The sequence below is a fragment of the Acartia tonsa genome, chromosome 5 (genome assembly GCF_053477335.1).
Source record: "Acartia tonsa isolate MP-2025a chromosome 5, ASM5347733v1, whole genome shotgun sequence".
Lineage (NCBI taxonomy): Eukaryota > Metazoa > Arthropoda > Copepoda > Calanoida > Acartiidae > Acartia > Acartia tonsa.
The window spans coordinates 47,051,003-47,069,639 of NC_137264.1; the positions used below are offsets into that span (position 1 = coordinate 47,051,003).

General features: G+C 32.3%; 1 protein-coding gene across 1 annotated transcript; it reads right to left on the reverse strand.

The window, feature by feature from the left end:
- Positions 1-629: 629 nt before the first annotated feature.
- LOC145319681 (uncharacterized) lies at positions 630-8,741 on the reverse strand. The gene is made up of 6 exons (XM_080161968.1): positions 8,712-8,741; positions 7,310-7,375; positions 3,904-4,009; positions 2,678-2,750; positions 2,334-2,412; positions 630-1,271 (listed from the first exon to the last, which is right to left on the reverse strand). The coding sequence occupies exons 2-6, from the start codon at positions 7,371-7,373 to the stop codon at positions 1,099-1,101; spliced, it is 495 nt and encodes a 164-aa protein (XP_080018094.1). The 5' UTR covers positions 7,374-7,375; positions 8,712-8,741; the 3' UTR covers positions 630-1,098.
- Positions 8,742-18,637: the final 9,896 nt, after the last annotated feature.

Genomic DNA, 18,637 nt, shown 5'->3' on the forward strand with positions numbered 1-18,637 from the left:
AAATACATACTTTTAAAAACTACATAAGCCAATAGGAGCATGCTGAAGTGATTTTTAAAAATGCTAAAGGAAAAAATATTTTCTGTTTTTTTAAATAAATTGAAATTTAATCGACTTCAGCAAGGATTTTAGAAAAATAGACATAACCATTGAAAACAAATCAAAAATTGTTTAGAATTTTAAGCATTTCCAAGCAGGTTACAAATGTAATCTACTAATTCTAGTAATTTTTTCTAAGAATAGTTGATTGGCCTTTTAGATTTTTTTAACCTTAAACAAAATTAGTTTTTGACACCTTAACTAAAAAATATAGTAATTAAAAGACTTTCATGGATGATCTCATATATAATAAAAGAAACAATTTATTCTTGATCACATTTTTTGTTAATAATACACTATTAGGTACTCTAAACTAGTAATGAGATTTTAAAAATAATAAATCATAATTAATTATGAGTTTCTTGTACCTTAAAACACCTTTATATCATTAAAGATGCCTTAAAAGTTATTTTTAATTAAAATTAAATTACATTTAAGCCTTCTCCTGTTGACTTATAAAGTAAGGTGAAGGTAGTCTTAAAATGAAAGTAAAATTTTATCACCAAAAGTAATTTTAAAATTTTCTACTATGGGAAGGTACTAATTCAAATTAGGGAAAGCATGTTCTGAACTCACCATAAGGTCCCAGTAAATCCTGTGTAAACCATTTCCGCTGGGGTTTTTTTCTAACCTAACACGCCTTCGGGTGGGGTGTGTGTAGCAACTCAGTTTACAAAAGACAAAGCACTAGTAAGTGTTATGTGTAATGTCATAAAAATATGTCTTACTGGGAGTAATAAGAGGAGAAGTGGGAAAGGAAATCTCTAGACGTATTTCTATGACGTCACACATGACACTTTCCAACGCTTCTCACAAAAGACCACTTGAAAAGTGTATAAAAAAGTGATAGGCATAAAATTTCTATGATTATATTTAATTTCTTATTTAGTATCCTGTTTTTTTTATGAAGTACAACATTTGAATGTTCATTTATAAAAAAAAAATAAAAAAGGTCTCCTAATCATTATTTTTTGTTTAATAATATTTGAACCTTCTCTTTTACTGGTGTTTTCTTAGGGTAGGATGGGTAAACATTGGGTTGAGTTGAATAACAGAAGCTCGTAGAGGTTGAATTGGTTGGTAAGTATTAAAACTATTGGAATAACCATCCGTATCTTCCAAGTCATCCTCAACAGTTATTATTTCTTCCTTTACACAGGTAGCGGATGTTGCTAAAAAAATATTTCATTATTAAAAACATTTTGCTGATTTCTACTACCGGATATACAGATATTGAAGTAGCAATAAAAAGTTTTCTTCGTAAAATTGTGTTATTTTATATAAAAAAGGTTATAACTTAAAAATTAAGTATTAAGATGATCCTAATTCTGATCAATCTTCACTTCACCACTCTACCCAATTTATCTATTTATCTCTGTAATTTGCATATAAATACTGTATTTTTGTTATCATAGTAAGTACCAAATAAATCTTCAATCCTTTAACACTTGAAGTACCTCTCTGGAAAGAACCATCGAGCTAGGGGCTCTGTCGGGAAATCACGCCGTATCGTAAAGGGGCTGGAACGCTTCACCCCTATTACACTTACATTTTTAGGACTTGAAAATTGCTTTCCATTATTGACGTATTGACGGACAGACCTTAATTATAGAAAAGCTTTGCTTTTAAAAATAAAGGAACTAAAGAATCTTGAAATTCTCCAGTAATCCAATAATCTAAGACAACAGTATTCAAGGCCTGATATTCTTTGCCCCAACTAGATTATGAACCGAAGATAATTAATGGGATAAACAAAGAAGCAGCGAAGAATACGCCCCAACCTTTGCAGCTGGAATACAACAAACAAAAAAACAAGAAAAAGTAAGAAGATGTCTGGAACTATATACAGATGAAACAGCTAGTTAAACAAATACACCACTTGTTTCCTCATCAAAAATAAATAATCATACACCTTCTTTTGTCAATAAAGCTACACTTGTGAGACTTAAATTTATTTATTAGAATTCCTAAGGATTTGGTTGATATCAGAAGTTAAAAAAAGGCTCCCTGAACATTACAAATTATACATTTAAACTGCATATAGCAAAATTGGTCAAATAAGACTTTAGATTTATTAGGCTATTCTTTTAGAGTAGCTCTGCTGTGCAAATATCAAAATTTATATTGATCAGTCATTTAATTAGACCTAACTGTGCCTATTGTAATGACATACTGACTTGTACCAAAAATACCCTAGAAACATAGAAAAGCTTTGCTTTTGAAATAATCCAAACCTGATATTCCTTGTTTAGAGTCCTGTGTGGATTGGGTTATATTATCATCAAATTCCAAAACTTGAATCCTTTTCCCATCCTTTGAAAAAAAAGTATTCTTAATTTTTTTGTATAAAGTAGTAAGACTTTTCTATTTAGCTTAAGATTTCGATAACTACAGGATAGTTATAGACTATTTACTTTTTAGATTTAACTTTGGATGGTTTTAGGCTCTTTTTCTGCTTTCTCATTTTAAGGCTAAAAACACTGGTTTTAATCTTATAATTGTACATTCTATATCCGTGGAAAGCTGTTTATAATACGATGCGCGAAATAACTATTTTTCCATTTTCTAAAATAATTACCTGATATTTAATAAGTTTGGGGTCCATACCAATAGCTTTACATTTGTTGTAACGGCAGGGAATACACCTTAGTCTAAACATCAGAAAAGAAGGTGTCTTAACTTTTATTTTTATAGCTAGTCGGTGTTTTTAGTAAGTAGTAGATGTAAATTTTCCACAGAATTCAGATATGCAATCGGTTTTTTGTAGACCTCTTATTTTTAAAGTAATTTAAGTTTTTTTTAAAATTAAGTCGGTTATAAGGTACTAAAACGCAATAAAAGAAAAGAAAAAAACGGCCATTATGAACAAAAATAGTAAGATCTTTAATTTGACACCTTACTTTTTTAATTCTGTCAGGGAATTATCGAAAAATCGATTGCATATTTGAATTCTATGGAAAATTTTGCATCTACTACTTACTAAAAACACCGACTAGTTATAAAAATTAAAGTTAAGACACCTTCTTTAGACAGGGCCGAATTTTGAACAATTAAAAAGATTAACACTCCTGAGACCTATGTAGAGTTTCCTCCCAAAAAAAACATTAATTGTGGTAATATCACATTTTCTCTGGCGTTTACACTACTTTGCACGTTTACACATTGAAAGACAGATAGACATCCTGTTACTTTAGTAGAATAATAGCGTCTACTAGAGGCCTCTAGGGGCTCGTAAGGAGGTGGGAGTCGAATTCCATAACCCAATTTTTTTATTTTAGATTTAAAAAGAATTTTTTAAAATGGGAATTTTTTTTTTTAGATTTAAAAAGAAGAATTTTTAAAAATGGAAATTTTTTTATTTTAGATTTTAAAAAAAGAACTTTTAAAATGGAAATTTTTTTATTTTAGATTTAAAAAGATTTTTTTTTTAGATTTAAAAAGAAGAATTTTTAAAAATGGGAATTTTTTTATTTTAGATTAAAAAAAGAAGAATTTTTAAAAATGGAAATTTTTTTATTTTAGATTTAAAAAGAAGAATTTTTAGAAATGGAAATTTTTTTATTTTAGATTTAAAAAGAAGAATTTTTAAAAATGGGAAGGGGAGGAAAATTTATTCTAGCTGCGATTTCTCATGGTGGGTGGTGGTAAAATATTTATAAACCTGCCCATGACCCATGAAGGGATACCCTGTAAAGGAGAACCCGATTGGTTCAGCAGTTAGCGAGATCCTTCGGTACAAACACACAGGCACACAAACAGACAAAAAGACCTCCTGTTACTTTAGTAGAATATAGCACAACTTACTCCTTGGGATTAGTGATATCACAGTTTTCCTGCTTTTTACACCACTTGTTCATGCCCGATATAACTGTGCGCCGAAAGAAGGACCGACAAGAAGAACAACAAATACCTGGCATTGTAAAATAACATTAGCTTGGTAGTAAAGCTACTCTATAAATAACTTTGTCTGTCCGTATGTCCGTTCTAATCAGGGAGTAAAGGAGGGGACAATGGATCGAATATTCAATTTTTAAGGAGTCTCAGACTTTGGGGACTGGCTTAAGGGGAATGTGCACGAATACAGCAGATTCTTACTGATTTTGGGGACTTGCGCATCGATGCCCCGCTAACTAGCTGAGCTAGTTTTGAATATGCAGACAGAAAAGTTTGGTATTTATCGCTGGTTTTAACAAATATTTTTTCCCAAGAAAATGTCTTTTCATGTATAGAAACTCTACTGTGATATTTATGTATTACATAATCTAAGAACCGCTTGAATTTAAGGGTTAATTTATAAATATATCAGAAGGGTTGAGGTAGTTCTAAACAAGATTTTTCTAGTGATTAATTACAGAATGTTTACTACATTGTGATGTGTTGATAATTTAGTTTTCAAGTAAATGATTTTTTTCTTAGAACTAATTTTGTTCTAAATTAGTTTACCATGATCCCTTTACAATTATGGTAAAATTTTCTTGATAAATCTGGTTTTCATTGCTTTTCAGCGAACCCTCTTAAATTGAATTAATTGCCCATTGTCCCCTCCCTTACTCCCTGGTTCTAATACACATCCCTAATATACATCCCTAATAATGATTGACAAAATTACCCCTTCTGTAGATTGAAATTATTAGTTAAACTAAATTTCAATAAAAGAACCCAAAAGTTTTTGAGCCAACAGATAAGATAAGGTTTTTACTTCAAATCTTTACATCTAAATTAATGATAATTATGTGCTTTCCCTCAATTTGCCTCTCAAGCATTTAACCCCCCCCCCCCCCTTTTCCATATTTTTAGAAGAACAAATTTAAAAATAAGGGAATACGGGGGGGGGGGATAATAATTGTTTTTGTTGTCTGTGGCGCCATACCATAGAATGGGGAAAGGGGTGAGTGTTAGACTTTTCAAAAGCGAAGCTTTTCTATAATTAGGGTCGGTCCGTCCATACGTCCGTCCGACCGTAACAGATAGCTTTTTTCGTTAATTTGGGCATGTTAAAATTGTCCTATTTATTTCAAACTTTGCAAGGTAATTCCTGTAGTAGTTAGGTACGATTTATAAACCGTAGCAACTCTATAATCATTACTAGAATGTCCTTACATCTATTTTAAACATGATGATTTTTTTTACTTTTTTAACAACAATTTTTTTTGTAATCTAATAATCTGATTGGTCTGATTTTTGGTATACTGATTTCTGGGAAAACAAAGTACAATATTTTAAGCGAGGCAACTCTATAATCAAGTCCTAAAAATGTAAGCATGTCCATAAACATTATCTTGTATCAAGAAGTTTTTCAACAAATTTACTTAAAATTTTGCATTGACTCTTAAACATTTATATTCTGATTATCCAGTTATGACGATATACAAGTGTTAATGTCCGTTTGTCCTACCGTTTTAGTGCTTCGCTTTTATGGATGTTGTCATCCTTGTTCTCTAGAGACTAGGGGCGAAGCAAGTAGTATATGATAAAAAGTAAAAGTCTGTATGTCTAAAGATTTTAATAAATGTTAAATCGATTAACCCCTTACTTACTAGAGTCTAGGGGAAAAGCCACCAGTATTATTTAATTTTTATATTTGCGGGAACTTTTGTTTAATGAAATCTTCCAATTTTTAACATTTACAAAACAGCCTGCTTTATTGCATCAAGATCCATGACAGATCTATATAGGAAATAAATGTCTATATATGAGCTCAAGTTTTCCAAGCAAAAAATGTTTAAAACTCATAGTGCTCCAATAATTCATAATAAACTCTCGTTGACTAGAACGATAAGACCAATTATTTTACTGTATGAAGAATAAATTAATTTTTTTTATTTCATGTTGCTATTTGAATTATATTGAAGTATTAAATTTCTATCCATAAAACAGAAAATTTAAATTTATGATATAGTAAATAAAAGAAAACTTAGTTTAAAAATAATTTGATACTATCGATACGTGCGTAATGTGGTCAGATATTGAACTAAAATTTAACAGTTAATTAAACATTTTAACCCTTTCAGGACGATAATTTGAAATAAAAATTATCAAGATCCTAAAATAGTTTAAAGAAAGAAATCGTCAGGGAGAAGATAATGAAAGAATAGGGTTAATAGTCAGAATTCAGATAACCAAAAGAAAGTAAATAAAACTAGCCTTTAGCGAGATAATTATATCGAGCCCAACTCTAGTATTATATGTTAGTGGAGTCTTGTATCACTAATAAACCAATTGAGTTTTATTTATTCAAAATTTTTAAAAAGTTTGCTTTTATAAAGTTCTTCATAAAACCACTCCTGAAGGGAGTTGATTAATGGCCATTTTTATCATTCGCTTTGCTAAGGTCACGGAAATTCAGCCTTAAATAAATATTTCGAGAGGTTTTATGAAAGACTTCATAAAAGCAAAGTTGTTCAAAATTTTAAATAAATAATCTATGCTTTTCTTGTCATGATTATGCAGTAACTACTAGGGGATGAAAATTGAACTTGAAATTTTCAAATCTAATTTTCTCAAAATGGCGTTATTTTAAGATTTTCTTTTTTTCACTAAATTTATATGTTCATTTGAACATTTTAGAAACAGTTGGCCTTATTTCTGGGAAATTTTTTTTCTCTTACTGTCGCTTCGAGTAAACTGTGTAGACTAGACACTTCGAGTAAACTGTGTAGACTAGACACTTCAAGTAAAGTGTAGACTAGACACTTTGAGACTAGACACTTCGAGTAAACTGTGTAGACTAGACACTTTGATTAAACTGTGTAGACTAGACACTTTGAGTAAACTGTGTAGACTAGACACTTCGAGTAAACTGTGTAGACTAGACACTTCGAGTAAACTGTGTAGACTAGACACTTCGAGTAAATTGTGTAGACTAGACACTTTGATTAAACTGTGTAGACTAGACACTTTGATTAAACTGTGTAGACTAGACACTTCGAGTAAACTGTGTAGACTAGACACTTTGAGTAAATTGTGTAGACTAGACACTTCGAGTAAACTGTGTAGACTAGACACTTCGAGTAAACTGTGTAGACTAGACACTTCGAGTAAATTGTGTAGACTAGACACTTTGAGACTAGGTAATTCGAGTAAACTGTGTAGACTAGACACTTCGAGTAAACTGTGTAGACTAGACACTTCGAGTAAACTGTGTAGACTAGACACTTCGAGTAAATTCTGTAGACTAGACACTTTGAGGCAAACCGTCAAAAATATTTACCTCCATAGGTGTGGGTTTGACAGTCCATTTGTTTAGTACACACTGCACAATTTGTTCCACTCATGTCTAAACAACAACAAACCATATCGGTCCAGTGGTTATCAAGCTCCTTTGACACAAACACAATTAGGTGATAGATAAACCAGTACACCAAGAATGTACAAAATGTAAACCTGGATGACAACATACATGGGCAGGGAAGCTCAAAAACTATGGATAAACATCCGAAATAAATAAACTATAGAGGTGGGTCAAAAATAATGATCATTAAACTAAAATAAATCACGAAATCTTTTAAAGTTACGATGCGAGAAATAACTATTCTATATATTCAATTATTCATATTCTATTTGTAAATTGTAAAAGAATCTGATTTACTCACAGATAGAGAGAGAGAGAGAGAGAGGATATTGGGCTGTAAACTATATTGGTACTCAAAGTTTTATAAACATACTCATCCCATCCTTTGAATTATAATCTTTGGGTATTTACTGATATTTGAAATCTTTAAACTTTAATGAAAACTAGTGGTTTCGCCCCTAGCCTATATGGGCTTTGCTCCAAGATAATTTTAAAAAAATTGGAGATGCAACCACTTATTTCGAACATATTAAAAAATATATATAGGAATAAAAAAATGGACGTGCACCCACTATTTTCAAACATAATTTTTTTTTTAAATTGGGGGGGGGGATCTTTTTGTTTTTTGAGGGGGTTGGGGGTGTCCCATCCCCCAAGAAAAAAGCCTAAAACCACCACAGGACCAGTAGGTATATTCCCTGAAGGGTAGGTTTAGTAAAAATCTTAAGGGGCAGACGGACAGACAGACATCGTTCTACTTTGTATTACAGATAAAGGTTAATTTTGTTTATCAGTGGGGATGTTTTAATTTATCATTTATTGTCTCTTCCCTTTAAATCCCTGGTTATGGCACAAAAAATAACATATTTTATTTAGTGACATATACTTCAGACCCACATGTTGTAAAACTTTGGGTACTTGCATAATTTGAGTCAAATATCCACTCCCTCCCTATATGAAAATGAATAAAGTACCTCTCACGAGATTGCTTAGTTCTTTGACACTGTACATAATTATTACTTGAATGGTCTGTCCTTAAATTTTTTTTATTCATATTCAACCTGCAAAAAAAATGTATTTCGTTTCAACAACAACAAAAATGTTGAGGTAAAATGTATTCATAATACAATATTATTTAACAAAATAAAAAATGTTATAAAAAAACGAAAAAAATTACAAAACGAATTCTTTCGTATAATTTATAAAAAGTACTCAGGCAAGGTTTTAAATCTATAGGGCGATTCAAACATGCCAAATAAACTCTAACAGGACATATGGACTACAAATGTAGAAAAATTGGATAATAACAAAAAAGACTTACCTATTGACTTTAATGAAGCACTTTGATCAGCAAACTAAATATATACAGTGGTAGACTTTCGGAAATGGGCGTTTTATTAAGAATAAGAGTTTCTCAAAACCATTTAGTCTATCGAACCGTTGTGCGCTAATGTACAGTGTCAATTATGGGAAATAGTTATACACAAATATCCATTGGAACATTTGTTTTAGCTTCGCCGTGGCCTTAAGGGGCTGGCCCCCTAATGGGTTAAGCCCAAAAAATTTTTTTGGGTGAAAAATTTGTTCAGGGGGTAGATAATTATAGGACCATATATGTTGGAGAAGTTAGTATACCCCCCTGAAAAATAGCCTAAATCGTACCCAATGCAAATGGTAAACTTTGTTAGAAATTTGTATACAATTCGTCCAACCGTTTAGGAGATATTGTTGAACAAACAAACACATATACAATAACTGGCTGGACCAATCGTTAGACGGTAGGTTTTAAACCATATGGCACGGGTAATTGGGGGTTAGATGGTAATTTGGAATGGGGGGGGGGATATGTTGGATGGTTATTTCGGTTGGGTAGAACACAATTTTGGACTCCAAATTTTCAACTTCAACTTATGAAGACATATTAAAATTTGATCAAAATCTGCCGATTGCGGCAGCCTGCAGCTGCCATGGAACGCCGCTGACACTGAGACTTAAGTTTTAAAAATTTTATACAAAATTTACATGAATAAATTTTTTAGAAAAAAAATTTTCTTCTAGCATTAAAAATAAAAATTTACGGCAGTTTTTAAATTTTTCAGTAAAAAGGAACCTAAAAACAAACAAAGGTTATCATAGGCGTCCAAGGGGGGGGGCTAATGGGGCGATTACCCCCCCCCCAAACGAATTTGGGGGTGCCGTAGGCCCCCCCTAAAATTTTTTTCATTTTACCCCCCCCCCCATTTTAAATTTACCCCTACCCTGGTGGTGCCGTAGTCACCCCCAAACATTTAGGAGGGGGTATTTACCCCCCCCAAACAATTTTGGGGGGGTAAATACCCCCCCCCAAAAAATAGAAAATCTCTAACAAAAAATTTTTTGATTTTTAATAGTAAAATTTTGATAAAATTTAACTTACCCCCCCAAAAAATTTTACCCCGGGGGTAAATTTTGGGGGGGGGGTAACAAATTTTACCCCTGCCAAAAGATTTCAGGGGGGGTAATAACCCCCTCCCCCCCCCGAAGCAAATTTTACCCCCGGGGTAAAAATTTTGAGGGGGGTAAAAAAAATTTGCGGCGCGCTTCGCGCGCCATTTTACCCTCCCCAAAACCGAATTACCCCCCCCTTAAAAAAATTTTACCCCCCCCAAAATAAAAAGTTTGGACGCCCCTGAAGGTAATTAAATAAAAGTGTCAAGGAATCAAAATTTGACTGTGACTGACACATGGTCGGAATTTTTTTTAAACTGGAGACATAGACAAATATTTTTAGCCCTCTAGCTCTAATAGAAGACGAGATAACAAGGGAAAATGCGTTCAAACTCCCCCCCCCCCTTGGAGAAAATTTTCCTTCATACCCCTTTTATAAGTAGAATCTACTCCTTTGCTTATTTGTCTGTTCGACTGTCTCTCCGGCTTTCGTAGGAAATTTTCTTACCCAACATTTATATATTTTTACCAGGGATAGAGGGGGCATTGGGCTGCTTTCAGCCATACTAAAAATCATGTATAGCAACGAATTACAGATAATTTACCAAAGTTTTGTTAGCCCGAAGGTTCCGAAGGCCCAGGCTAACAAAAGTGTTTTATTTTATATATTATTTAAATCTTCGTAGAAAACTGTTTGTAATTTGATGCTATTCATAGTTTTCCAGTATGGCTGAGAATCGGTTCTAATCCAGCGGTTATTTATTATACGGTTTCGAAGTCATACTGAAAATTATAGATTAAAATTGTTAGGCCAGTGAAATTCAATTAAATTTTGTACAGTTTTAAGTTCCATCCGGTGTATTATTTTATTCAGGGACTAGGGTATAAATAGACGATATATTACTGTCAGGGATCTAAAGGGATAAGTCAATAGCCGATAAATTTATGTATATCCTCAATGATGATACATATATTACCCCCTTCTGTACAATTACAATTAGTGGTTGAAACGTTTGGACACTCAGATAAATCAAAATTCAAAAGTCCCCAAACTTGTTAGCCAACGAATAAGAAAATAATATTATAAAACTTTTGGGACTGGTCTAATAAACAGCTCAGTGTGCCCCTCCTTCCCTGTATTGGTGTACATTAACCCCCCCCCCCTCACCCCTTCTCGCTCTATCAAATCAGTCCCCTACAAAGTTCAAAGTTTTTATTAAACGGGGTTCAACTAAAGATCTTACTATTTTTGTTCATAATAGCAATTTTCTTCTTTTTATGTTGTGTCTTAGTACCTTAAAACTAGTTAAATTTTTAAAAAACTTAAATTACTTCAAAAATAAGAGGTCTACATAAAAACCGATTGTATATCTAAATTCTATGGATCATTTTACATCTACTACTTACTAAAAACACCGACTAGCTATTTAACAAGAAAAAAACACAAAAGTTAGGACACCTTCTTTCCAAAAGACTTTAGCCCAAATAACTAATAATGGAAAACAGTATATTTGATTTACATTTTAACCTCCCATTTCTCCTTGAGTTTTATTACACCAAACTAAAATTTGTAGCTTCTTCGAACCATTGAAAATAACATTTTTGATTTTCTCTAAAAAAAAGGATGAAAACATCAACACGATGCGAAGATATACGTACAAATTACATGCCACTACAAAGTGGGACATTAATAAAACACATAAATCATAAAAAAAATTATATCAAATTAAGTATCAGAAATCATCATTTTATAAAATCAGCAGGTTTAAAATTAATTGGATGGTTTCAACAATTATAAACTTACAATATACCCCCAAGTATAGAAAATGTTGCTTTAATTGACTAGAATGACAAAGCATTTTTTATGTAGTTAAAATCATTAAAATCATTAAAAACTTTGTTCTGAACTTAAATTAAAGGTTATTCTTCCATGCCTCATAGAATATAAACCTCCAGAAACGCATATTTTTAATTAGGGTCGCTCCGTCCGACCGTCCATCACGGACAGTCTTTTCGTTAATTTAAAAAGGTTAGAATTTTACCATCGATGTAAAACATTGCATGAAGATTCCTATAACAATTAGGTAAGAATTTGAAAACGTAGAAACTCGATACTCGTCACCAGAAAGTCCATACGTCCATTTAAAACATACTACTTTTTTACTTTTTACAACAATTATGTTTATATTTTAATTATCCTCTTCATTTTTAAAATACTGATTCCCATTACCATAAGGTACAATGTTATAAGCGAAGCATATCTACAATCAAGTCCTAAAAATATAAGTATGTCCTTAAACAGTATCCTTTATTTGAGAATTTTTTTCCAACAAATTCATTTACAATTTTGTTTATACTAATCCATTAATATTTCAGAGCTTCGCTTTTATGGATGTTGTCATCCTTGTTTTTGTAAATCTCCTCCCTGTTTGCTTCGCCCAATTAATATGAACGGATTGAGTATTTGCCATAGTGAAACAATACAACTTGTGGAATTGATGGCATACCCACACAAGAATCCATCCAAGCATGACCGTTAGGGGGTTTCAAGGATTATTGAATTTGGTGCTTTTCTAGTGTAATAGCCATAATGAACAAAAATAGCAAGATCTTTAATTTGACACATTACTTTTTTAATTCTGTTGAGTAATTGTTGAAAAAATCTATTTTTTTTAACCTCGGTTAACGAAAACTTTGAACTTATTTATATCCTGAAATAGACATAAAAGTATGTATTTATATATACCTTTAGAATGGGAAAAAAAATTCCAAATCCATTCTAAGCAAAATTGAAAAATAGTAAATAAACTATGATAAAAAATTATATGAAAATTGCCAAAATATTATAACATTACTAACAACATTTACTTAAGCTATGTCTCAATTTCTTTCTTCTATGTAAAGGTAACTTATATAGACTTTTTTTTCTAGCTTTCAACTTCCATTTTCATCTAAAGAGGGTCATTCATTTTAGATGTCTTATTGATGATCATTTAGAACAAAAATCAAATACTTTAATTAAAAAATAATAAAGATAATACATCGTAAAAAAGTATTTCTTTAAATATTAATTTCATAACAAAACAAATGTAAAATAGAAATTGAGATTGGGCTAAATTAATTCACAGCTGAATAATGAAAGTAAAGGTTGTCTTTAATGTATAATATTTTTGGCCATTTTTAATATAATACAGCTTTTCAACTTTTATTACTTTTTTCAATTTTGCTTAGAATGGATTTGTAATATTTTTCTCATTCTAAAGGTATATATAAATACATATTTTTATGTCTATTTCAGGATATAAATCAGTTCAAAGTTTTCGTTAACCGAGGTTAAAAAAAATAGATTTTTTCAACAATTACTCAACAGAATTAAAAAAGTAAGGTGTCAAATTAAAGATCTTACTACTTTTTTGTTCCGTTTTAGTACCTTAAAACCAACTTAATTTTTTTTTTAACTTAAATTACTTAAAAAATAAGAGGTTTAAAAAAAAAACGATTGCATATCTAAATTCTATGGAATATTTTACATCTACTACTTACTAAAAGCACCAACTAGCTATCTTAAATAAAAAGCAAAAAAGTTAAGACAGCTTCTTTGTAAAAAAAAAATATTTAATTTTTTTTTTTTGGGGGGGGGGGGGATTCATAGAGGCTTCGCTTCATGTTGCAGTGGGGTTCCCCCCACCCCAATTACTGGTTTTTGTTTTAAAAAATTTAAAAAATCAAAAATTTTGGAAGTGGGGATTTTTTTTTTTTGGGGGGGGGGGGTTGTCCCACCCCCCAAGAAAATAGCTTAAAACCACCAGAGGACCAGTAGGTATATTCCCAGAAGTAGAGCCCAATTTGATCAGTAGTTACTGAGATTTTACAAAAAATGTAAATACATTTTTTTGGGGGTGGGTTTTTTAGTTTTTTGGGGGGTTGGGGTGTCCCAACCCCCAAGAAAATAGCCTAAAACCACCACAGGACCAGTAGGTATATTCCCTGAAGAGTATAATCAAATCGATTCAGTGGTTACCGGGATCTTAGAGGACGGACAGACAGACGTGACGGATAGCTTTTTCGTTAATTTTAGGCACGTTAGAATTTTTCTATCGATTTCAAATTTTGCATGATGATTCCAGTAGTAGTTAGATACAATTTGTTGAAAAATTGCTTGATGCAGGATAATATTTAAGGACATCCTTACTTTAGGACTTGATTATAGAGTTGCTTTGCTTTTTATATTGTACTTTGTTGTCTCAGGAATCAGTGTACCAAAAATCAGATCAATTGGATAATTCGATCATATAAAAATTTAATGTTAAAAAAAGTGAATAAAGGACATTCTGGTAAATATTATAGAGTTGCTACGCTTTCTAAATTGTATCTAACTACTACCGGAATCATCATGCAAAATTTGAAATCGATAGAAAAATTCTAACGTGCCTAAAATTAATGAAAAAAGCTATCCGTCACGGACGGACGGACGGACGGTTCGACCCTAGTTATAAAAAAGCTTCGCTTTTATAAACAACTTTTGGAAAATGGGAGGGAGAGGACATTTTTACAGTTACAGTTGTCCCCAAAGTTTAAATTTACGTTTTCTTATTCGTTGGCTTAACATTAAATTTTGATAATGAAGTTGAGTGTCCATTAATTTTCATCTATATAAGGGGAAATATTCTATTATATATCATCATTGGGATGTACATCAATTAATCGGCCATTGTCCTATCCCTTTAGATCCCTAGCTTAGGATAGCTGCGCTACGAAATAAATATGTTTAGAAAAAAAATGTTTTTTCATTTTTGTAATCGTGTAAAATTAGAAAGTTGAGAACATGGCGCTGACAACCGCGGTATGGCTTCCAATCCGATTCAGTTCCGCCGGATCATACCCAGTTCTGAGCCATGAATTGTCCTTTTTCATTATTCTTTTTTTTTAAATAAGATTTTTCAGCAAAAAGTAAATTAAAATTATAGAATTAATTCATTTATTATCCGCGGAAAATTGTCTATAAAACGATGTGATAGAAAAGTAATAACAATTAAATCTAATCTTGCTTGTTATGCTTCCCCCCACTCCCCCAGATATCTGAGGGAGGGACGTGACATGGTATTGTAAATTATACTGACATTCATTCTTCTATAAGGGGGGGGGGGTTAATGCAACCATCTCGTAATCAGTGATTAAATGGCACTTAGAATTCGAATTTCGATCTGAACTTTTGCATGAGTAATCCTTGGTAGGTCTATTTTCCCTAAATTGAACAAAAAGTTGGAAAAGTAACGGCTGGCGGCTCAGCCGTTTTTAGCCTATTTTCAGGGTAAATTCATCATCAATTACGTAGGAATCAACTTTTTAAAAAATATTTTTGGTTTAATTCATGTTGAATGATAGCAATAACCATTTTTAAAACTTCTAGTACTAACAGCTACCGTCTAAAACCGTTTGATAGCGTTTTGGAGTAAATGGCAAAACGTCTGAGCCGCCAGCCGTTAGCCGTTACTTTTCCAACTTTTTGTTCGATTTAGGGAAAATAGACCAAGGATTACTCATGCAAAAGTTCAGATCGAAATTCGAATTCTAAGTGTCATTTAATCTAGGGTTGGGCCGGATATTTTTTTGGCCGGGTACCGGATACCGGATATCCGTCTGATTTCAAATGCTGGATATCCGGTTATCCGGCCAAATTACCGGATATCCGGCCGGATAACCGGCCAAATTACTACATATTAAAGTAACAAAAAAGGATATAGTCCCTTTCGTGGCAACGCACCTTAAGGGGCGATTCGTTGACTTTTTAAAATTGCTTTTAATAGGTTATTTTAGGTTAGGTTAGGTTATATTTGGTTAGGTGATTGCCCCGCAGGGTTAGGCAATTGGCCCCGTAAGGTTAGAGTACCCCGCGAGGGGCTAGAAATAGGGGGAAAGCTACTGTGAAAATATGAATAATCGCTCCTTAAGGGGCATTACCACGAAAGGGACTATACCAGCAACAAAAATTTCTTCATAAACTGGTGTTTTATATTATACTAGCTTACTACTTTATATAATAGGATAAAATTAAGGTTAAAACTTAAAAATTAAGTAACTATCAAATGATCTTTCTTCCTAGCAAATAAATCTAATTAACTATTACTACCCTCAATCTGTAATGTAAACCCCTAATAGTTGGAGGATGGGCGGGGAGGTGGCGTTGAATGCCTGCCCCCCCCCCCCCTGTTTTTTTCCTATCCAGCAGCAAATCTGGTAAGGTCATTCAGGTAAAAAGTAAAAATATTTTTTACTTAAACAAATCATTTTATGTTATCTAATACTAAAATATCCTGTAATCGTACATCCTTATATGTAATATATGTGTTCAAGTTGATTTCAGTTTCAGGTATAATCCTGCAAGTCCTGAACCTCCAGGTCTCCAGAAATCTTTAAACGGTTCCTGTGACCGCAAATTTTTACTTGAAGATTTCAAATTTTAAACTTATTCGTTTTTATATATCTTCATGACATATTACAATTTCATAAAATTCGTTGCCGTTTACCTGCCAACCGTCGGTTTGTGGTCAGCTGCCAAGTACTGCTGCCACCGCCAAAATTTATGTTTTGAGATTTCTAATATAAAATTTACATAAAGATAAACATATTCAGAAAAAATGTTCTTCTAGCTTCAATAATAAAAAAATTACAGCCATTTAAGATTTAAAAAAACAGAGATTTTTGTTGTAAAATATAAAAGATTATATTGCCGGATATCCGGCCGGATAGTTTCAATATCCGGTATCCGGCCGGATATTGAAACTGGCCGGATATCCGGCTGGATATCCGGCCACACCGGATATCCGGCCCAACCCTAATTTAATCACTGATTACGAGATGGTTGCATTACCCCCCCCCCCTTCCCCAGACATTTACTCCAATAGTTTTATTCTATAATTCACTTTGTCTGTCCGTCAGTAATGCTATGGGGGAAACGTGATTTTCTCGGCCCCTGTTTAAGATAGACAGCTAAAGTTTTTAGTTAAAATTCCTATGACATATGCCCATCAAATCTATACATTGTTTTGTCCATCTGATTGTTATTTGGAATGTTAGATCGATTCCTAGATTTTCAAGTTTTTGTGATTATCTCAATTGTTATTCAAGATAGAAGGCTTAAACTTTCAGAGATGAATTTATTTTGCGTTCTACATATTTCCATCAAGTTTCATTAAGATTTATCATTTAATATCGGTGTTAGATCGATTCCTAGATTTTTAATGTTTTGTAATTTTAAGGTTGCGTGATTTTAAAAGCTTGGTGATTTCCCTATTTTATCAAGTTTAATGTTTATTGCATGACACTGCTCTTAAGTAAATTTTTTCCCGATATCCATTCATAATTTTTGAGCTTCGCTACTTATGAATGTTGTCATCCTTGTTAATCTACAAAAGGGGCAATTTTGTTTATTTAAATAGAGGGAGTTTTAATTTATTGTTTGTTTGTACCGAAGGATCTCGCTGAACAGATCGGGGGTTTCTACTACAGGGTAGCTTCTCATAGGTCCCGGGAAGGTTTATAACTATTTTGTTGGGGAGGGGGACACCCAAGTTGATCAAACCTCTTGGGTGAAAGCCCTTCGAGGCTATGGAAAAAGCCGCTGGTACTTGATAAATTAACAATAATTGAGTTTATTGACTTTTATAATAGATTATTACCAGGGATCTAAAGGGATAAGACATTGGGCCGATAAATTGATGTACAATACATCCCTGATAAGAAAACGCCATAATAAAACTTTGGGGACTAGTGTAATAAACAGCCCATTGTCCCCCCCTCCCTCTCTCTCTCTCTGATTTATCACGTACTTGGGTCTCTATTGATAATAGAATTAGGAGAAAAGAAGTATAGTGTGAACCCCTTTTTCGTAAATCTGACAAAGGAACTCCTTCAGCTGACAAAAAACTTTAAAATTTTTCGAGTATATAATTTCTAGGAAGCTAACTTTATATTAAGGAATTCAACAATTCATAGCTAACTCATTAAAGGATTTGTAATATGCTTTACACTATACTAGAAAATAAATTTTAACACGATATAATTTACGTGAGAAAAGCTTTATCTTAAGAAATGCGACTATTTACAGCTGACTCTTTATATGAACAAAATGAAACATATGCCCTTTCCTCTTACCCATATGTGTACAGTGTATACACAGTACAACGCTAGGTCCTGTTGAAAACGTAACGAACGTAATGTTGTATTGCTATTTGTTGTTATTTTATTTTTATATAATTTATTTCGAGGTAAACATGAAACAAACTATGAATTTATGTATTTTAAATGTTTATAATAGTACGAATTACGAATTAAAGATTATAAATCATGTACATTTGAAGTCCGAGATATTATTTTTTTGTTTTAATAGAAACTCAAGAAAAAAATATGATTTCATTAACTTAATTTCATAAAGGGATTTTTATTATTTTACAACGATTGCAATAGATGAAGCATATTTATTTTTAATGCACAGATAAAACATAGATGTGAAACAACAACATGAAGGCAGTACTTATGTGATGGACTTGATTCGAGTAAAAGTTGAAAGAACAGTTCTAATTAACTCTAATGAAAAAACTAGAAAACTTCAGTTTAATTCAACCAATGAGATTTCATGTATGCTCCGATACAATTCATTTATTGGCTCAATCAGACATTACCTCTCTTTCTTAGTACCTTTATTATGTTGATGTATCCTTATACTAAAGTAACAGGATGTTTGTCTGTGTATCTGTGTGTCTGTACCGAAGGATCTCACTAACTGCTAAACCGATCGGGTATTAGATCCTATTACAAGCT